This window comes from Aethina tumida, chromosome 3 (assembly GCF_024364675.1).
Source record: "Aethina tumida isolate Nest 87 chromosome 3, icAetTumi1.1, whole genome shotgun sequence".
NCBI lineage: Eukaryota > Metazoa > Arthropoda > Insecta > Coleoptera > Nitidulidae > Aethina > Aethina tumida.
In genome coordinates this window covers 16,506,096-16,529,595 of record NC_065437.1, presented here as the reverse complement: position 1 = coordinate 16,529,595, position 23,500 = coordinate 16,506,096, and the positions used below count along the sequence as shown (strand labels likewise).

Genomic DNA, 23,500 nt, shown 5'->3' with positions numbered 1-23,500 from the left:
TGAAGTGACCCCTCTATAGTCCCGTTATGAATTCAATAGAACATATTTGGGACATTCTAGTGCGACGCATAAGAAATCTGGAACCCGCAAATAATCTTCAAGAATTAGCTTAACAGCTCTAGAAAAAATAGAACAATTTACCTCAAGACTTGCACCGAACTTCGAAGTAGAAGATATTAAATATAGGGATGTCTTTAATTTTTCGACGTTTTATAATATTATATTATTTTGAATATTACCGCATATTTTCATTTTTGTTACACCCTTCTCTACTATGATTAGATTTTGTAAAATTTATTATTCAGTTGCTTTTATGCGGATTTTAGTTATAAATGATCAAAATCTCATTTCGATATATTTATTAAACAAGCACTTTTTGGGATGGGATCTATTGTGACTAGTATATATTCAATTCTCAAAGTTTCGTTTTTTTGACGTTTCCGAAATTCACAAAAATGCTTCACCGTTATAAATTTCCCCACCCCAGTGAAGGCATAAATCGCCTTCGCCCATTAATCTGTCGTTACGAACAGTTTAAAAGAATAATGAATAATTATCAGTGAGGGGCAGATGTCGGGCAAAAAACGAATCCGTGAAACGGGTTGGGTTTGATTGAATGGCCACACGTGCTCGCTCACTAATTTACGACCAGCTGCTAATCACAACATTTTGAGCAGAAAACAAACGCCAGGACCTTTTTCGCCTGTAACCTGCCAGGAGCTAATTTGTAAAACTCTTAATCGTTTTTATAGCTGCGCACTCATTATTTAGCAATTAGCACGGGGAAGTGAATAAATAATAAAGTTGTAAAATGTGTTATTAGCACGATGCGGTCTTCATTTAAATAAAATTAACTGCAAGTAACCAAAAAGTAACAATATTGGACGGGACGAGAAATTTGTGAAGATAAAACGTTGACAATGGCGAATAAATTCGACCGTTAAACATACCATGTTAACTTATCTCTCAGAAATGAAATTAAAAGTTTTCCTGGTCGAACGATCCAAGAACCCCGTTAAATTTTTTATCGTAGCAGGAGCAGGCAGCGAGTAACCGGCAGGAACATTAGTTGTAAGTAAATGTGATGCGCCCGGCGTATAAGAAAGTTGCGTGTCTACCCTCCATATTCTCAACGAGTAACAATACAAAAGACCTGACTGGGATTATTACATTTTAGAGTTGTATGGGCTGTATATCCTCCACCACCTGACCATTACTACACAAGTTCTCTGATCTTTATCCTCTATCACCTACACTAACTGATGCTTCAGATTAATATAATTGTTCTCAGAAACGCTGACGCTACGAATCGCCTATTGGAGTTATTGCTGTTATTAGCAATGTCTGGTAATTTTCGAAATTGGTGCACATTTAAGAAAGACCGTTGTTCCTTCTAACTGCGAAGGTAATAACAATATTTCAAACGTACAAAAATAAAAAGGAGACTTAGTTCTGTATCTTAAATTGGTAATAATTGGTATTTGTGTTACGTACCATAATTTACATGAAACATAAATAAATAACCTTAGTGTAATATATCTGAGCAGTCAACAAAACCAATACGAGCTCATAGTTGGTTTGTTGTTCAATTTAAAATTGTTTCAATGTATCATAACACCAATCCCACATCCACAAAGGTCGGATGATTAAAAAGAATACAATAAATTAAAACGCTAGGATTTAATGAAGAGATCGTAGATGCTGAGAATGGGAATGTATACCAATTTAGTGCACCGCAAACTAATTGTTATTTATGGACCGGGGCACTAATAATTCATTTATATTCCGCGTGTGTACCTTACCTCAACGTCTCAATTATAATCTAACTCACGTGTAATAAAATTGGTCAGTCGCCCGGTCGTCGTTAACTCATCTTCGGGTTTATAGATGCTTAATAAACTTCTCGATTATCTGGGAACTGCTAATTGGAAACTTTTGCTTCGGGCAACGCAACATTGATTGCATTCAATGTTGGAATATTAACATCACAAAACAAATAATGGTGGATCAATTATCACAACACACTTCAACAAACAATTCTTGAAGCGTAATTTGTGTGTGTGTGGAACGAGGAAAAAACTCCCCCGGCATAATGTGGAGACAGTCACGGAATCAATCGGGGTAAAAATGTTTACGGTGTGCACTTGTGTCTTCCCGATGGAATCGTGGAGAATTGGCGGCCATTATAGAGACGTCGCGACGAAAGGAGGGGCCGTCGGTTGCCTTAGTAACCGCGAACGAAGCACTCTATTTCATCGCGTACAAATTGATAGAAGCGCAAATCCGACCGACGCCGCCGATGGGAAATTGCTGCCTCCAACTTTTCCTGCCGTCTGCCGTTTTGTGCGGCGCAAATCACGGCCCCGCAATGTCTGATTTTTGAATTCTGCGCCATTGTTTTCGTCCGACCATTCAAAGATTCTACCATACATTTATTTGAGGAGATGAAAAGCATATTTCTAAATTGAGAGTTACAAATTGAAACAACCCTTTATAATCTTAAAAAATATTGGATGAGCTGAGTTTTCCAGCTTTGGAGTTGACTCTAGATACGAGTCCTTAACTAAGAAAACAATGTGAAAACCTTCAGTTTTCCTAACTTCTGTTCTTTCGTGGCAATAAAGATCCTGTCATGTGTACTATACCAACCGTGTCTTCATCGCACCATACAAAAGTCGAAGAGATAAGAAGCAAAGAATACCACATTGTTACAAATGGAGATTTAGAGATAGAAACACCACTAGTAGAATAATTTGAAGTAAATACTGGATGAACTGCTTTTGCAGCTTTGGAGTTAACTACGAAATACGAAAACAATGTAAAAAACTCCTATTTCCCCGACTTCTACCTTTCCTGGGGGCAAATGAAGACCATGGTCATGAACTGTGTCTTCGTCGCACTATACAAAGGTCGAAGATATGAGAAGCAAAGAAGAACAGATACAAAACATTGTTCCGAATAGAAATAGAAACACTAGTACTAGTAGAATAATCTGAAATCAAGACTGAATGAGCTGCACTTCCAGTTTTGAAGTTGACTCTAGATACGAGTCGTAAACTAAGAAAACTATGTAAAAAGGTCAAAACCATGCAACATGTTGAACGTTGCGTGTTTCACGCTTGACAATGATTCCTTTTGCACAATCTCTTAACTTTATTAATACGACACATGACAATATTAATTCGTTTAAACCTTCCCGGATGACAGGACGTTCTTATTGCCACTTCCAGTTTACAACACTTAAGTAAAACTGGAAAACGAAGCAGTTGCGAGAATATTTGGGGCGGCAATAGATTTTAATTAGGGGGGTGTAAAGTTGGACACGGCAGTGTTCCGAAAATATGCATTGCTCCTGTAAGCGGCACTTCACATGTCTGACACGATGGCAGTTCGCGTGTTCCGCTCCAGACCCGGGATCCTCCACGAGAGTGTTGGGTGCACGCTATTGCGTGGACTTTGTATATTTATGTGCTCTTCGCCGATCCGTCGTCACATGACAGGACCCCGATCAGCTGATCATTCAGACGCGTGTTAAATCTACATCATCAACGAAATGGCCACAGGAATCCGCTTCCTTCAAATTCACTTCTAATATTTTATATATATTTATTTTCTTTTTCACTCTTTTAAATATAATCTCGGTTAACATAAACTAAATTGTATCATACGTGTAAACTAATGATTCGCAATATACATTATTCATTACTAAATCAATGTACAAATAATGCGATTTTAAGTACTTTATTTAAATAATTATTATGTGTTATAACCCAAGGATAATTTAGATTATTCAATAAAAACTATGTATGGTGTATGAATGTGTAAGTAATAAATAATATTGTGATTGATTCAGATCAAATAATTGCACAAATATTTTCTCAATATATGTAAAACCTTTTCCAGCAATTAATTATTTTTTATAATCCTGAGCAAATTGATGTAAGTAATAGAATCTTAACAACGATCCCGTTCCTTGTTGACATCGTAAATGCACTTAGGTTAATTTTCATTAATTAAAATATTAGAGATGTTAATCTGGTATACGAGTGCATATTTTCCCTTCAGCGGAATTAATTACGTTAACGTCGAGTCGGCGACTTCGGCGTCGTTGCCGTCGGCGACGGGGCGCTTAGGGGGTGACGTGGGAGGACGAGGGGGGGCGAAAGCCCGCGTCGCCCGGAGATCGAACCCGAGTTACCGAAGGGCGAACTGGCGAATTGTCATTTACTATTGTCTTTACTAGCTCCGTATACTAAACTAACTACATTTCGGTGTTGCGTGACCCCGGCATATATTCCTTTTGCGGGACTCGCACGCGATGCCTTCGTTCGTTCGACGAATTCTGATTGTGGCAGGGCCACGTGCCATTGTTCCTGGTCCCTAAGTCTACGTACGATATAGCCGGGCTCCATTTCCACCTACAGCTCCCGTCTAATTCCATTTTGATTTCGGGTCGCCCCCCTCGTTCGTTTCGGCCCCCCTCAATAACCTGGACGCGCGTCGTTTCTTCTTCGCCGTAGCCTCGACCATTTTCTGCGCGGGTGTTAAAGGGGAAATGTGGATTTAGGCGCTGGAAAATCACTAATATTTTAAACCGTAAAGGTTAATTCTGATTTGTACGTAACTCGATCGTGGTGAATTATTATATATTTCAAAGGTGGCAGGCACGCCTCAAATTCTTTAAAAAACAAGGAGAAATAAGTCGTGAAGTCACAGTTTATTCCCTGCTGCTCTGACACATGTAAAATTCGTATAACGTATCAATTAACAGGCAATAGAGTGTATGAAAATGTCATGTCTGGGGACATTTACAATGATGACGTGACCTGTATGAGTCGGCTGGGGTGTTAATAATTAAAATTATAATTGTGGACCTCGACGTGATGAGAAGGCAAACCCGCAATCAATAGCACTGTTTGCAGAAGCATGTGGACTTTTTTCTCTTTTCTTAATTCAAGGATGTAATTAAGGGGTTGTAAATTACACTTCAAAGTGAGCCACATTAATTGTGCGGTCAAAACGAAACATTAATCGATTTATAATAAACTGTTATTAAACGTATAGTAAAATAAAAAATGACAAACAAGAGCGTTTTCTTTGAAATAAATTTAAACATTCATTTACAATAATAAAATCTGTTCCATCATCACAATTAAGTTTATTGATTACATTGCTTTAGTCTAGATCATATATTTCTCTTAAATTTAATCACAGAAAAATCAAATTGTTTTGTTTCGACTCTGAAATTTCTGAAACATTAAACGATTTTCAGCCATTTCTTCAATTAAATATTTTTCCAACAACAAATAATTCGTATAACAGAATTTTTTAATTTTTAATAGATAGTTTACATAAAAATATTTTAGTTGATCAAGAACTGATAAAAAGTAAAAGTGTTATATATAAATTAATTAAATATTATTTTTGTATCATAAATTTATTATTTTTTATTGAATCAGGATAGATGGAGACTCGAATGGTTGCAATGGAATATTTATTAAAAATTTCAAACTTTATATATTGCTGTTTGATACAATTCACCTTTCTAACAAGTATCTTTCCTTAGAAATGGATTAAAAATAGCTTAGTTATAGCTGATGAAAATTCCATGCAAACATTAACGACTTTCAGCCATTTCTTCAATTAAGTAGTTGTTTCACAAATAATTCGTATATCAAGATTTGTTTCTGATATTTAAGCATTTCGAAATTCTAAATTTATATATGATCCATCGATTATATGTTTGGTTTAGGTTTTTCTGTGCTTCAGCATTTCCATTGCTAAATTTTAATGAATAATAAATCGACGAGGACACATAAAACCTTGCGGTTATGTTTCATAAACGTATGACATGATATGATAAAAAACAAAGCAGTAAAATGGGTTTATAGTTTAATATTGATGAAAACCGATATGGATTTTTTTAGTAGTTCTCGTTAAAATATTTCAGGGTTTTGCGCGGGGAAATGGTCGGGTTTTATTATTTAGGGGAGGCATTAGTCGAATTCTTGATTTCTAAATTGCTTTTATGGGGAAGTAAATTATGGATACGATCCGAATTTATGCCAAGAACTATTTTAATCGACAGTGATATACATTAAATTCCAATTTTGTAATTCCTTAGTAACAAACTCATTGTATGCTTTTTATTACAATGAAAATGAACTTATGTAATAATGTAAGAATAACGGCTGGTACATATTTTATCTTAAATATTAAATTAGCATTTTCCTTCAGTTGCGCAAAACGTGAATAGAAAATTACATTTTAATAGACCTGAAAAGAGTTTATTCGCTATTTTAATTCAAGGCCGTAATTAAAGGGTCGACAGACGAATGAAAAAAGCGAAAAACACGAGAAAAAAAAACAGAAAACAACCAACATGCATTAATTCCAATTTAATCCAGAACCGTCATCGTATAAAAACAGCAAGATATTTCGAGCACATAAAAAGGTGGGGAATAATAAATAAAAGGGTTGTCCGCGGCGAGAGCTCATTAACCCAGGGCCAGGTTATTTACGATCGGACACTCGACCAGTGCCAGTGCCGGCCTAAACGTACATCACACCCCGGAAATTTTTTTAATGGGCGAACCGGACCGCGCTCTTACATCATCCGATAATTACTTGTCGACAATTAAATCACGACGGTTTGCGCCGCGGAGGCGGCAAATTATTGCTATCCCGACCGCACCACTCGCAGCAATTGTTTACGCCCCGATTTCCTCCAGACACTGCAACAACAATTATTATTTCCAATCGGAGTAACTTTTTTTTTCAAGGAGCACTGATTTCTCGTAATTTTGTATCAATATTTGAAAGTGCAACCTTCGATGTGGGACCTGCCTCAGTCACACCAGTTATGAAACCCGTAAAGGTAGTGACAACAAGTAGATCAAGTTTTCACGGTCGTTCTTTGTAGAGTATTATTACAGTGTGAAAAAACGCCCATCACATCCCACATTCAACTAATCATAAAACAAGTATTCTATGAAAACAAAACACCAACGTTGCTATAAACAATAAAAACGTTGACAACATATTTTGTTTGCACTTAATTTCATATGAACAAAGCTGTGAAAGCTGGTCACTTCTTGTCCTCGAGCAGTATCAAAATGGTTCGCTTCCTTGGTGACATTGGAAGTGGAGCTGGAAGAGGTGGAGGATCCGGCGGATCAATCCGTGAAGCCGGCGGCTCTCTAGGAAAATTCGGCGCCGCCAACGAGGAGTCTTACTTCCACAAAAAGCAGCGCGAGCAGTTGGAGAATATTAAGAATAATTTGCAAGGCAACCAGCCCAAGCCCGCTGCAACAGAGGAGAAGAAAGAGTGCGTCAAAAATGTAACTATCAAAGAATGATTGTAACTTTCTAACCCAATAAAGCCCTTGTTTTGTAAGTATTGCCTTTTTTGAATGGTGTATTGCTAGTGTGGAAAAGAATTTGCAAGTTATTTGCTCGCACTAAATCGGGACGAATAAATAATTAATCAGGCCCGGAGTGGCGTAGTATCGGTCCGAAATATCGGGAACATCATTTATTCTGAAACAGTAGCGAGGTGTTAAGAGCGTGGGTTGTCTCGAATGCGAACTCGAATTATGTTTGTTCTTACAGCTAATGTATCTGTAACAAAATCTCACATTTAATGAACCACGAAGAATTTATTGTGCGGCGGGCAGATATCGCGGCCGCTCCGGCTCCGGGGCGAGGTGGCGAGGAGAGTCTTGCTGCGGCGCGGCGAACGCTGACGCGGCCTGCCTCCTATCTGCACTCACTGCCCCTGTCTGTGATAACGTGGAAATAATTACCGACACAGTGGTGGGGTGTTTATGAATTACTAAACTTATTAATAATTTCTCTTTGAAATGTAGCAAGAATTTTAGCGTCAATTAATAAAATTTCTCAGCTAAAGTGGAAATACATTTATTTCAAGATCGAAGGATGAGATGTAATATTAAGGTTAAGTATGTCCAGGGTGGCCCCCAAAAGAAATTTACTAAGCTCCACAAACTACAGTGCAGATAAAACAAATCGATTTGGCAAATCTTACAATTACAACAGTTACGGCCAAATAAAAGTGAACCAATTCAAATTTTATGTCATTTGTGTCAATTTTGGTAAGTGAAGCTTTTAGTATATCCTTGGTTACTGAATACATTTTAGTAATGCGTTTGTTTTTAATATAATAGTAATAATAGTATCAGTCTATTTATGTCAGTTGTCATTGCCAATTAGATGACAATAAAACGATAAAAGTTGTATATAGTGGTGTATTTTGTCCGATAATTATTCACAAGCTAAAAAACCTTTTCATCAGTGAACATCACGAACAATTGTGTGAAAAAAGTGAATTACTTTCTAAAGAGTTGACAAGATTATTAAGCTCTTTCACCGAAAAAACTTTTGTCCTTCCAAAGGCTGTCTTTTACACGTACAACATGAATCGATTGGTTCGTTTTTCTGACCAGCTTTTTTATTCAACAATATTATGTTGTTTTTTGTTCAACAGTTGAATAAAATATGTTTATTACTTTCTGCACATGTCAGAAATGAGTGACAGTGAAAAAAATAAATGAATATTTGACTAATATAAAATTAAACAATTATGTTATATAAATTAAAGGCGTCGATGACTAAACAGAATTTAAATTTAAATTACCAAACATTGAGTTAGATTTATAATGGTTATAAGGTAAGTAAACAGAGGCACAACAGCAGAACAGGAAGAAAGGAAACTTATTTTTAAGAAAAACACATATTCACATCTTTTAGATCAACAAAATGTCAATCTAGTACAGTTGTTAGTCATCCATATTTCTATAGCAATATAAAATTAGGTTTAGTTAAATTAACTACAAAGGAAAACATTTTTATTTTCAATTATATAAAAATTGAATTTTTAAAATTGGATCAGAGTCTGTATAAAACTATTTTTATAAATTCGAATACTCTGAGTCTGTGAAATAATTTTTAGAAAATTAATCTAGAAATGTTTATAATTTAAGCAGAATTTAAATGATTATCAGGTATCCTTTAGATAGAAATTAGACTTTTCAACCTTAGAAAGGAACCTAAAAACTAATATATTAGATACATGTTAGAAATTATTATTTCTTGTATTGAAATTCCTTTTAATTATGGAAAATTAGGGAATGAAATCGTAAGTAATTAATACATTGGTGATTTATTCTCAAAATTTAATGATTACCAACATATTATTCACAATTGTACTACATATTCTATTAAAATAAATTTGACTTTTCAACTCTAAACAGTAATATAAAACTAAATAAACCCAATAAGTCTAACATATTAGATACGTATTAGAAATAATTATCATTTTTTAAAATTCATATAAATTCTAAATTAAAATTCATATGAAACAACAGAGTATGTATAAATTCGAATACTCTAGGACTATGAAATAATTTATAGAAAGTTAATCTAGAAATGTTTGTTATTTATTCATCCAACATTTAAATGATTATCGAGTATCCTTTAGATAGAAATTAGACTTATCAACCTTAGAAAGGAACAAAATCGAATATAAAATAGATACATGTTAGAAATTCTTATTTCTTCCTTTTAATTAAAGTAATTACAAGAGTTTACTAAAAAATTATTGTGCTGGATTAATAAATCGATTTCATAAGTTCTTTATATGTTGGTGATTCATTCCCGAAGTTTACACGATTACCAATATTATCAGTATTATTCACAATTGTACCAGAGATTTTTTCAAAATAAATTTGACCTTTCAACTCTAGAAAGTATAGAACTGAACAAATCAAATAAAACTAACATATTAGATACTAATTAGAAATAATTATCTTGTTTTCAAATTCATATAAATTATAACCTGAATAAAACAGTTTCTTAAAATTCAATTGTTGTGGCTTGGAGAATGAAAAACGGCCGTGCTGATGAAATCAGTTCCCGAAAGTTAATCTTGATACGTTGGTGATTTATTCGCCCAATTTACACGTACGTAACGAGTAGCTTGTACGTAATTATTCCGATACATTCGAACGTATTAATAATTGCGTTTTTCGTCGGCAAGAAAATACATTTATCAGAAAACCAATTTATACTTGTTATAATCAATTAGAAGATTAATGAAAAAGATTACGTGTACGGTTAGTGTTTCACCAAGTTGAAAAACATAAATGTATTTATGTGGCCACCATTAGATCCTTATCGGAACATCTACATAAAAATTCAATTAAAGTCTTGTGTAAATGAAATATTTTTGCAGTCAACATAATTAACTAAAATACATCATACTCCCCGTAGAGAAAGTTCACAACGTTTAGCTTATTTATTCTGTACATGAGCTAATTTTCAAAGATTAGTTCAGGGGTAATTGTATACTTGTCTGTCGTTTTTTGTCTGGTCTAATGTAATTTAAATATTTTTTACTGTCCGCCCGCTTGGCTTTAAATGCAAATTGAGCCGGAGTAATTAGAATAAATCCTTTTTTTTGCGGAATATTTTAAGAAAACACTATCAACAACACTGACACCGGCAATGTGTCCGAAAACGAGCGACTTAATTTCACAAACATTGTGTGCATAAAGTACGAAAACGTATTAAATTCTCACAATCGGTAATTTTATATGCCCCGTTTTTTTCCAGGGTGTTTTTACGACCGATTAATTTCAGAATAAATTACGGTTTATATTTTCTTAATCTTTTCAGTCGATGCACATTAAACTTGTTATTTAAATACGACAATTACTTTCCTATTAATATTTAATGAATTGCGAGGAATATTTATTGAGTGTACAATGTAAATTTGTTATGTACTTTGTTATATTTTCTACGAATTTTTGATAATACTCAGTATTTGCATGTAAATAAATAACCGAATAACTTGGTGTTTGGACATTTGTGTTTAACGGAATCGCCTGTAATTTGGGCAAATATTTCAGTGTAGTAAAAAATCAAGATTGATTTATGCCAGAATATAAATCTGATTACAGTCGGTATGACCTTAATCGGTGATCGATTAAGAAATGGGCGTGCCTTTTGAGCGTAAACCTAATGGCCACAGCTTATCATAAAAATGCAAATTCTTATCTATAATTCCCTAAACTTGGGGAATATTTAGCATAATCTTCAAATAATGAAGTCGGTGTTATGAATGAGCTGTCATATGCGCATGAAGAGTAAAATAGCTCACGTATATCGGCCTCTTAATTTTACTGTGTCACGGCAACTATTTAAAAAGTTATTAACATGTTTCAATGGATTTTCGGATAATTCGTTCTACCTCGTTTTTTGCCGGTACAGCGACAGGAATATTTTTAAATAATGGTGGATGCGCCGGTTAACGTCGTTTTACCCAAAACGAATGTTTTCAATGAATTGAACAAGTAATTGAATTAATAATGATGATGACGGACATTTCATCATAAGTGTGTGATTGGCCATTACGACACCCAATTACCACACATGCAAAAATCGGCCCATTTTCCGTTATTGTGCGAATTGAATATAATCGGGCCGACTTAATTCACCTGTAAATTAGGTTGCATGTACGGAACACTTAAAATTAGCCTATCGAATGTTTTATTACGTTACATTTTCAACTTGCAAACATTGTGCAAATACGCCGTACTTTCGCAGCGCGATCATTCCGGCGGCGTTCGGAGGGAAAAAACGACGAACAACGTTTTCGGGGGGCGGCGAACCAGCGGTGCCCCTTCCGAATGCACACGATCCGTATCACCGGGTTACACAAATGGGGTGGAGCCTGGCCGAGGCAATCACTCTGACAGTCGGCGATTTGTGATTAGATAACGGCGCAACTCCTTATTTACATACTTATGTGCTTTTATTATTTCAGACGCGGCGTATCGCCTTAAACCACCGGGCCGCGTTCCTCCGATCTGTAATTAATTTACACTTAAATTCCAATTTGTTCCCTAAATATCGTACAATAGATTACCGTCGGATAAATGCGGCCGTGCAACGTTTCGCAAATTGCTACGCATCGTTTTTAAGTCAAACGAATCGTTAGGAGTTGCTTCTGCGAACATTAACCTGTTTTTCGCTAGATAAAAATTTATAAGTCTAAGCAATTTACAATTTAAACTTTTTCTTGCACATTTGATTAAGCGTCTACATATTTTACATTCAATTATTAGTATGGACAAATCAATTGAATGTCACAACGGAATAATTCATGAATTTGTTAATTCAGAATGTGCGTGTTGAAATGTGTTAAACTAATAGTTATGTAGGTACGGATAAATCGGTAAATAGTGGTTTAATAAGATTTTTCATTTTGTAATACACAATCGTCAGCAACAAGTCATTAAATGATGAATAATTTTAAATTTGAATTGAATTCAAGGTTGTGGCTTTGTTCTAAACACACTAAAATTTATTATTTTTAAAATGAAAATGATCAATGCAATGCACACAATAAATGAATAATGATACTACATATTAAAAAATAATTAAATTTCACACAAATAAAATTATAATATTAAAAAATTAATGTATTTTAAAAATACATTTTTGTTAAAATTGTATTTTGAATGAATTTAATTCTGCAAATGAATTTCAAATTATTATATAATATAGTCTAGCACTAACATAAATGTAATTAGTTAATTTTTTTAATACTTTACTAAAACTCTTTTAAACATAATATAACTATTCAAACATGGTAACATCAAGAAATAAAAATTTTTTTGTTTAAAAATGAATTATTTTAATTAAATTTAAAGCCCTATTTTATAATATGCGGATATTCCTTATTCAATAGAAAATTTTTCATCGTTAGAATATTAACGATATTGATAACATCAATTTACGTAGATATTATTATAATAATTTAATAATGGATGAATATTAAAAAACTCTTTTAAACATAATATAACTATTCAAACATGGTAACATGAAAAAATAAAAATATTAAACATTTTTCTGTTTAAAAATGAATTATTTTCATTAAATTTAAAGCTCTATTTTATAATATGAGGATATTCCTTATTCAATAGAAAATTTTTCATCGTTATGATATTAACGATATTGATAACATCAATTTACGTAGATAAAAATATATATTATAATAATTTAAAAATGGATGAATATTAAAAAACTTATGACTTATTTCATGTTTCATATTATTAATAATCGAAAGTAAAACAATTATTTCTCATATGTAAAATTTTTAAAATATTTATTTAATAAATAATAATAATAATCGCATAATTAATATCTCTAAGAAATATAAAAACAAAAATTTTTGACACCAATTTTGTAGTTGTAACTTTTCATTATATATAAGACGAGAGTATAACATAATATTTATTAAATCTTGTTAAGTGAATTTTCGATTTCAAGATATAACATCGCACTTTACAGTAGATATAAATTGTAGCATCAAATATGAAATTTCATAATATGTTACTTGAATATTTACTAAAAACTCTTTAAAACCTTCAAAATATAAAATATCCTAATATTCAAAAATTAAAATCATCAATCAAAAATACTAATTATTCTTTTGGCATGTTGAACTATTATAATATTGAAATATTACAATTATCAAATTTTAAATTTAAATAATAAACATGTATTTATATTTTTTTATTATAATAGATTAATTATTGTTATCTTTTATTTAATAATCAATTTATACAAATAAAACTTTATTTATCAAACAAGATAAGGTTTAATCGTTGAAACTGGGGAGAAGATAATTCTTAAAATATTTGTTTGGAATTTGTCTTATAACTAATTTAATTAACTAAAAAATAAAAATTGTAATTCTAAAAAAATTGTGTATCTATCGATTTATTAAAAAGTTTTAACATGTATAGTTTTTTATATTTTATTTTTATAACTGCTATTAATTAATTCTATTTATTATACTCGTTTTTGAGATATGTCAGATTTAATTCACAATTTTCTCCAAACATTAAAACTGAAATATCTTAAAAACGGCTATGATAATCAAAATAAATCAAGGATACCTTTTTTCTTCTAAATTATGCAAAAAATATGTAAAACTTAATAATTTATAAAAATATTCAGGAGCGTGGAAAATAGGGGAAGAATAAAGGAGCACCCTCCAAAATCTACGCTTCTGTTAAAATGTAGTCACATATTTTAGAGTAACACATACCAGATTTAAACACGATTGGATCAAAGGTTAGGAATTTGAAAAAAATTAGATTTTCTTCATTATTGAACGTGATGAAGTTTTGCGAATATTTTTCGAATTTAAATTTAATTAATTTAAACTAATTAGTTACACAAAAACAAATTGGATTATTTAGGATCAATCAAATGGTAATTTACACTGCATTTTTACTCCTTTCGGTTGTTTTCTTTGACAATTCTAATGATGTTTACAAGAGTTGATTACCTGCCCAAATTTATAATTTATAAATAGAAAATATATTTATATTTTATGGAGCATTTTGGGATTAACAGTTTAATCAATTTAATCAATACAAACCTAGAAAAGTATTGAAAATATAAATATAACCAACCAAATACATAATAAATAAAATAAATAAATAAATGTCACCAAAGGCTTTACGAAAATTTAATTATCAGAAAACAAAAGTTAAAAATTCAAAATGTCAAAAAAGTTGTACAAAAGAATCAATTTTGAAACAACAAAGTTGTAGCAATTAAAGTTCCAATTTAAAATTGGAATAGTGAAAAACCGTTTAGTTAACTATATATATTTATAAAAATCAAAAGATTTGTATAAAAATTTATCTTAAAATATAAAAAAAAATTAGTATACATCTCTAAAAATTCAAATATCTAAATATGTTAGTATGATATAATGAGAATTGATAATACTAATAATTAACATTTACAATACCGTAATCAATTTGCTTAAATAAACAACAACTTAATATAATCTATAAAACTATATAATTTACTGTTGGGAATGGGACAGCCATCAACTCATTTAACAGAAAAAAAATCATAAAGTTTTTAATACATATCATATACATATCAAATGACAAAAGTTGTTCAGGTGAATTGATGCATACGTCAAGTGAAACAATGACGAAAAGTGTATCCCCGCCAGGCAGTAAATCAAATTTCTATTTCGAGCAATGGGTAATAGATTCGTAGAAAAAAACGACATAGCGAGATGAGTCACGAGTCAGTCAGTCAGAAGTCACGGCGCGGCGTCGAGACAACGAAACGGGGGTAAGCAGGGAAGGTGAGTCGGGCCCGGTCTAAAACTTATATTCCAGGGTGGTTGGCTGGCGGAGGTTATCCGTAAACCATATTTATTTGATCAATACTTAGGGACTCCTGCTGAGCAACGCCAGACTTGCGGTCTGCCCTCGGCTGCCTAATCAATATACAAAAACACTATATAATTTACTGTTCCACAGCGGTCCAATCTCCACTATACCTGTTTGACCTGCTCGCTCACCATGAATCTATAACTATGTACTATATTTATTACAAATTATTTGTTTTATTTCTACCACTAATAAATATGTCTGTGGTATAAATACCCGCTCTAATAAATATTTCATAATTGTAATCGTAAACTAACACGTCAATTCGAACAATTTATTAACTTATGAAAATATTCGATGTTTCAACGCCGCTTTTTATTCATGCTACATCTGCTTTTCATCTCCTTTCTTCCTTCGCCTTTTACCTTCATTACGCATTCTGTTCAGCAACCCTATAGGAAACCCATAAATTTAAACGGCGATCAGGCCACTAAAATATTTCAGCTTAACTTGCTTCGGACACCGCTAAATGAATTTTTAATCAATATCACATTTATAATTATAATTAAACCCTGTACGGCATATTTTTAAAATTATTCAAATTTACAATTTAAATTCCAAACAAATACAAGTAACAATTTAATCAACATAACAACTTCAAACAAAATTATCTTCAGCAAAAATCTATAAGAACTCGTTGCAGATTTTCGCAGCGTTATTTATAACATTCCTCCGCAATATGATTTATTTCCGGAAATTAGACCTCCGTCTAATATTGTATGCAAGTTTAATTGCAATTATTAAAAGAAAACAGCGATCCAGCTAACAGTTTTCTGGGTAGAATGCACCATAAGCATCCGCTTTAACACTTCTTCGTTTGAGATAATTGCGTTTATTACGTACGTGTTTATTCTGCAAAGACTTCATTATATTTACTTTTCGAATCGCAATTACGTTAATTAGAGTCGTCTATTTGTTGGTTTTATTAATTTCATTCGTATAACATGCCACTTTGCATTTTTTAATTGTGTACGGCACAAAAAGTGATCATTTCGTTTAATTATGGAAAATGTGTGTAATAAATACATCAGATTAATCTATATAATTGAAACAGAGGATGTTTTCGGTTCGTTTTGTTTCTGGTGTTCGTGCTGCGTCTAGTCGTTTTGTGCCGGAGTCAATAACGAAATGTACACAGGCAAAGAAATTATTGACGAATTATGTAAAAATGCAACATCGTACGATTACGGCGGATAAATACACTTTCGTAGCGGCGCAAATTAAAAACCTACACTATACAAAGACAAATAATGCCATAAGCAAACAGGACATTTTTCAACGCTATCAAGATCTAATAGTGCATTTACAACGGCGTTTCCATTCGCCTTTAAAAATGCAGGAATTAATCTGGATATAGGTGGACACGTATATGTGCTACTTCATATTTACATGATTGAGAAAATTATGTCCTTGAATTTTTAAACGCCACTTTATTTATGGGACACGTGATACTTCTCATTAGCCCTAAAACAATTATGTACAGTTATTAACATATTTCTTAAGTGGCATACCGTTTAAAAGCAATAGTTTTAAGGGAAATTAATCTAAGTTAAAGATGCAAGAGCCTCAGCCATTAATCCACATTCCATCGGACCTAATCAATAAACCGCATTTAATAAAATTTAATCGAGCCGTTCAGTCCGTAATGCCGCACTAATATGCATGAAACGGCATAAAGACTCACCGACATAGAACGTAAAACCACCAGTCATGATGATGCTGCAACATGTCATATTTAACCTGTCCATTGAATAAACGGTTAATGGGGTCGTGATTGGAACATGGCAGGTGCTATCGTGGATGAGAAGTAAGCTATAGGAGCGCGCCCTTTATTGACTCTGCGCTGCCGTCACGTGCCGTCGGCATTATCCGAAGCACCATCTTCGTCATGGGAGTACGTCATATTTCGCACACGGAATGATTTTATCGGTGCGATAATTCTGTGCCAAATATTTGACTTGCCACTTCTCTCGTTGACACAATGCTGCGTGTTTCAATATTGGAAGAAGTCTTCGGGGCTCCTTCCACATTTAATTTTCCACCTCGTTCACATTATTTATGCTTATTAACAAAATACTCAATTGTCCGTAATTATCTGGTAATTAATTTTATGGTACATAATACTTTATGGTCTGACGGACCAACATAAAATTACCGAGATGTTATTAGATAATCCGACATGAAATTGCTGCGCCGCGATCTGATTGTCTTAGGTCATGGCATTAAAAATAAATAAAAACTCCTTAAAAGATTCTGAACGCTTCAGGTGCAATGGTGTTATCATTGGGCATATCTAATTTTTCAACGCGCAATTATTTTATTAATTTATGCGAATTAAAATTGTTTTTGCGCTTTTATGCACCTGTCAATCCATGTTATTCGAACACTGTTATTATTAATGTTAATCTCGTGTACTAAAATTACCGTAAGTGCTGTATTATGTAAGTTATCAAGAGAAACTTTGTATTAGTTTTACATAAAATTATTTAATCTTATAAGGCAGTTAGACACGTTTTGGGCGGTCGCTTATTGTAGATATGGTATATACATGCTCAGATTATTCCTTAAATTTCATTCATTTCTAGAAATCAATAAATTAAGTCACATATTCGCTCTACGGTAATAATCTACAGTTGGGGTTAAATAGAACAGAAAACGTGTGCACTTCATCACCTGTTAATTAATGCAAATTTGCGCATGTTAATGTTAATTATTAGATTTAATAAGGAATATAATCGTAGTCAGTGTCTGCCCTAATAATTATGTTTGTATTTTCTATTCCAGTGGTCATGCACAAAGATAAAGATGATCCAGGCGGCCTCCATCGACCTAGAGATCTAACTGCTTTCGATCACACTCCATTAGATGGGGAAATGTTTTTACAAGTAAGTTCGTTAATTTGTTTAATACGTTCAACATTCTGTAAATTACAACATGGCACGTGAACATTCACTATGAATTTCTTGTGTTGCAGGCTTTAAATGGGTTCCTAATGATACTGACTTGTGAGGGAGAAGTGTTTTTTGCAACGCATAGTATAGAAGGTTATTTAGGGTTTCATCAGGTAACAATAAAATAAGTCTATATTATTACAAATATTTAAAATTATTTATATTTTAGAGTGATATTGTTCACCAGTCTGTTTACGAACTGGTTCATTCCGAGGACAGGGAGGAACTGCAAAGGCAACTGATGTGGAATTCTTTTCTTCCTCCAGAATCCGCCAACATGGGCCTCCAAGATGTACTTCTGACAGAAAACTGTCACTTACTCGAACGAAGTTTTACAGTGCGCTTCCGCTGTCTTTTAGACAATACTTCCGGATTTTTGGTAAATTAAGCTTTTTTAAACCATAAACATTTACAATAACTAGTCATTTTTTACAGAGATTAGATATTCGTGGTCGTGTTAAAGTACTGCATGGTCAAAATCGAAAGTCAGAAGAACCTCCATTAGCACTATTCGCAATTTGCACACCTTTTGGGCCTCCTTCGCTACTAGAAATTCCACAAAAAGAAGTTATGTTTAAGAGTAAACACAAATTAGATTTAGGATTAGTATCTATGGATCAAAGGTAAAATATTTCAATCTTTAAAAATTGACTAATTTATTTATCAAAATATATTTTTTTAGAGGAAAAATGCTCTTGGGATATTCTGATTCTGAACTAGCAAGTATGGGTGGTTACGATTTGGTCCACTATGATGATTTAGCATATGTAGCCAGTGCACATCAAGAATGTAAGCGTTATATATATTTTTTTTTAAATAAAAAAAAAACTACTTTTTGCGTTACAGTGTTGAAAACTGGAGCATCAGGAATGATTGCCTATCGATTTCAAACCAAAGATACCCAGTGGCAATGGTTGCAAACTAGTTCGAGGCTTGTCTACAAGAACTCCAAACCTGATTTTGTTATAAGCACACACAGACCTCTAATGTAAGAAATTGTATTTATAATTACATAAACTTATAATAAATATATGTATATATTATTTTAGGGAGGAAGAGGGTCGTGATCTGCTCGGCAAGCGCACCATGGACTTCAAAGTCAGTTACTTGGACGCCGGTCTTCCGAATAACTACTTTTCCGAGAACGACCAATTAATGTCGAGTACTCCAACCGTGGCTCAACATTCCATCTCAACCACACCGTCCAGAGTTAATAGAAGGTACAAGACCCAGCTGCGGGACTTCCTATCCACTTGCAGAACGAAACGCAAACTTTCTCACAGCTCGTCCAGCGGTCAAATCACTCCACCTGCCAACGCTACCGTCACAGCATCAGTTGTAAGTCCTATGCCCACGGTGGATTATATCACACCCGATGGATGCACTGCGACGTACAACATGTACACAACGCCGTATCCTACGGCTACTCCCGATCACAGTCTGTCCTACATGGGACACTCGAATTTCCAGCACGGTTTGTATCCCACAGCTCCCACTTTGGATAATCGCTATCTGACTACAACTGAGAACTTGTTCCACCAGTACAGGCCGCTCAGTACGTACTATCCAGATTACCATCACGCTCCCGCTACAAGTCCTTATGTGGGTAACGGTTTTTTGGATATGTCATCGAGAACGACAGCAGTTCCTACTTACGATCCAGCTGCAACTACTGCATCTCACCACACAACTTATAGGGCCAGTGTCATGCCGGTAGATGAGAAACTGTATCCCTGTCAACAGGTTGTGGATACGTCTCCAACTCCTAAATATCCACCGTACGTGGACAGTACCCGTGGTTATGCGGTGGTGAACTCGTCGAAATGCATCGACGTCGGTTGGCCGTACTCAGTCAGTCCCTCGTCGGGGATCATTCAGCCGGTTCAAGTCATGAGTACACAAATAGACCTAGGTCAGCACAAAGATTGCAATAAGATGTCAAAGCATTCGTCCATGGATGGTCTGTCGTCAAACCACTCGTCGTCGCCAGTCAACTCTGGTCTGATCACGCCAAAAATGGAAGAGATCAAAACGGACAATTCGATGATCCAAGCCGACAGTCCGAACCATCATATCGCGATGAGCCAACAGAACGCCGTGACACCCCAACACTTTTCCCCAGTTACTACTTCAAGCATTCAAGAGATGCCTCGACAAACCGTACTAATGTGGGGCTCGAACCACATACACAACTCCCCTACTCATACAAACAGATCGCCGGCCGAGAACCCGGAATACCACGCAGCGCCTTCATCTGATGGGTGTGAGGCGCTGAAATCTTTATCCGATATTAGCAATCCGGATATGTGCAAGTGGAACGGAGGCGAAAGTAAACAAGAGCCAGTGACTCAAACAAGCGATCCGGACAGTCCACATCAACATCACTCTAATCACCATAACCATCACAACTCCCGAGTAGTTATGGTTCTATGATGAACGTATTTCGTTGTTGTTTTGACAGCAGTTGTACATAAATATAAATACTTTTATCAAATTGCACATAATTTAATATATCACCTTTATTATACAGAAACATATCTTCCTGCATTGTGTTTTTGTTGTCAATGTCTTCGAATTTAGAACATTACTTAGTAAATGTGAAGTGATTATACAGTTTTGTAGGGGAAGTTTTGTAAGCACTCGACAAACGCCACAGGAAATTACGCTGACGTTTTTGGTATCTTCCGAATATTGTATCAAAATACTATTATGTTGAAATTAAATTATATTTCATTCAAGTAAGTGTAGTTTTGAGATATGAAAGTTGCCTTATGTTGAGTGTTCTACAAGGATTGCTCTATTATTTTTGATATTTGAGTTATTAGCATTGTCAATGCTTTAAAACGGTACTGATTGTCTAGTACCTAGATTTGTTATTTATTTTTTATATTTTTACGCAGTGAAAATCATGCTAGTCATTAAACTGGTTATTTGTATATGTTGTACATTATTATTTATAAATGTAGTGATATAATTTAAAAAGTAGAAGTATAATTATATTAGACTATAATAATTTTCAAATATGAAATAGAAATGTTATATTTAATTTGAAACAAGTATATGTGTTATGTTTTTTTATTATTATTTTCCTGCAAAACAATATTACAATGTAATTGAGATATATCATTCAATAGAGGTAAATTTTAAAGAATAATTGAATATAAAAAATTCTTAAATTGTACATTAAATTAAGAACTGCGTACTGTGTATGGAAAATGTATAATGATAATAAAATTAAATACTATATTATGAATTATTTCCTGAGTTTTATTGAAAAATGGGATATTTGTTAAAAGAGAATTTTTTTCTTTAAACAATTTTATTTTTATTAAACTATAATATGCCATTTTTACAAAGCGATACGTTCTCCAACTACCTCATCATCTTCTTCAACCAGTTTCTTATTTTCTTGTTTTGGAGCTTCTTGCTCTAGATATAAATTATGGTCAACCTTTAGTACCTCGGGGGATGGGGGACTTGATAATAAACATCTGAAAATGCAAATAAAAAATTATAATTACATTATAATAATAATAATAATAATAATATATAATAATATAAATAATATATAACAGAAAACGTATAAATATACCTTGTAATAAATGTCCCTGGTCTTTTAGGTTTCATTGTGTTAATGTCATTGATTAAAGCTTTAAAGTTTTCTTCTAAATGGTTTGAATCCATATCCAGCTACAAAAATATATGTATTATAAAATGCAATTGTAAGAGAAATACATAAAACAAAATACATACAGTTCCTATAACTGTATTGATGACTCCATAGTCTTTTTCATATTCATCTTTAGTGGCTGAATAATTGATGCCATTCATAAATTTATCAACAGCTTGTAACACATTAACATCCAAAGTACCAGCTTTTGGATTTGGGAACCTTCTTTTTAATAAACCCCTCAAAGCAACTAATTCAGGCAAAATATTAGGATGAGCTATGTGATATTGAAAATCCTAAATACAAATATAATAAAATTAGTATATTCCAAATAATGTAAAATAAATGCACTTACAGCTAAATTGAGTTGACCATTCTGAACTTGTTTAATTAATTCAACACCACCAGCTAATGAAGCACCAGCTGCTAATGCTGCCCTTTGTTCCTCTGTATCTTTAGAAAACACAACAATGTTTCTTTCACTACCATGATCAAATTTATGAGGTACTTGAACAATCTTTGTGAAATTGTCCACAAATCTAGTCTGAAAATGATTTGAAATATAAAATTAACATAAATAATAAATTAGTTTTTCATTACTTTTTTCTCTGCTTGCATATTTAGTTCAACTGTAACATGCAGGTTGGCATTGGGTTGGTTGTACATTTCAGGGCTATGTGTTTCTTGATGGCATTGTACAGCATCAGCAAATGAATAAACCACCCATTTATAATATTTGGCTACATAAACGTCATCAACTGGATCTTTCTTCCAAGAGTCATCAAATTTTAACTGTTTTCTGTTGAGTAACATCCTAAAATACATCAAATAATTTATTGTTTATCTTATGAAAGTATAGCCACTATTGTTTACTTGTCTTTGTCCCTTTGATTGTGGGGAATGAAACCGACTTTCACCAACTCATTCTTGACTTTCTTTTTAGTTTTCCTGTCTCGTGTGCCCTTTCTGGCAGCATAATTTCTAACCTGGACGACTTTTACCGAGTCGGACAAAATACGGTTTACATTGATGTGGCTTTGAACCAACGACGATAAAAACTCTACAAAAATTACCATATATTAGTTTATCGACGTGTTAAGAAGTAGAATAAGTGGAGTACTTGTGCTTATTAAAGACATTTTTTAAAACACATTTGACATAACCATAACTGAAATGAAACCTAACCTCCAAACTGACAATAGTGACAAATTCAAAAAGAATTCTGTTTTATTTTTTAATATTTATTTATTAAGTAGAAAGATTTCTGTAATTGAAATTTTATTTCTTATAATTAAGCATGATTGATTAAATCTATTTTATACCTTATTTGTATTGAATTGAGATATTTACCACACTTCTTATTATTAGCTTTATAAATAAAAAATTAAAAATCACGTTTAAACAATTTTTTGAGTTTGATTTGCTTTCTATGTTTACTAAATAATTTTCCATATCCTTCATACAAGGATTAATTTAATAGATGAAAATATTTCACTTAATATTAATGTATAATGTTTAATAGTTTCCCTTATCTTTACTATAAATTTAATTAGTACATTTTATTATTTTAATCGAAATACATATTTAGG

The 23,500-nt window shown here is 33.1% G+C and overlaps 2 protein-coding genes across 3 annotated transcripts in view; one reads left to right on the top strand and one right to left on the bottom strand.

The window, feature by feature from the left end:
- LOC109596310 (aryl hydrocarbon receptor protein 1) overlaps nucleotides 1–21,578 on the top strand; it is a 76,285-nt gene extending 54,707 nt beyond the window's left edge. Inside the window, exons 3-9 of one of the 2 annotated variants that reach the window (XM_020011825.2) lie at nucleotides 18,075–18,175; nucleotides 18,265–18,354; nucleotides 18,411–18,620; nucleotides 18,677–18,864; nucleotides 18,924–19,030; nucleotides 19,088–19,229; nucleotides 19,291–21,576. In XM_020011825.2, the coding sequence (XP_019867384.1) occupies nucleotides 18,075–18,175; nucleotides 18,265–18,354; nucleotides 18,411–18,620; nucleotides 18,677–18,864; nucleotides 18,924–19,030; nucleotides 19,088–19,229; nucleotides 19,291–20,674 (2,222 nt within the window). In that variant the 3' untranslated portion in view covers nucleotides 20,675–21,576. Of the gene's footprint in view, nucleotides 1–18,074; nucleotides 18,176–18,264; nucleotides 18,355–18,410; nucleotides 18,621–18,676; nucleotides 18,865–18,923; nucleotides 19,230–19,290 lie in introns of both variants that reach the window. The other variant, XM_049964489.1, reaches the window with a different exon arrangement.
- LOC109596316 (39S ribosomal protein L1, mitochondrial) lies at nucleotides 21,556–23,108 on the bottom strand. The gene is made up of 7 exons (XM_020011832.2): nucleotides 23,032–23,108; nucleotides 22,785–22,971; nucleotides 22,512–22,725; nucleotides 22,267–22,455; nucleotides 21,995–22,207; nucleotides 21,834–21,931; nucleotides 21,556–21,732 (listed from the first exon to the last, which is right to left on the bottom strand). The coding sequence occupies exons 1-7, from the start codon at nucleotides 23,048–23,050 to the stop codon at nucleotides 21,591–21,593; spliced, it is 1,062 nt and encodes a 353-aa protein (XP_019867391.2). The 5' UTR covers nucleotides 23,051–23,108; the 3' UTR covers nucleotides 21,556–21,590.
- Between the last annotated feature and the right edge of the window lie 392 nt (nucleotides 23,109–23,500).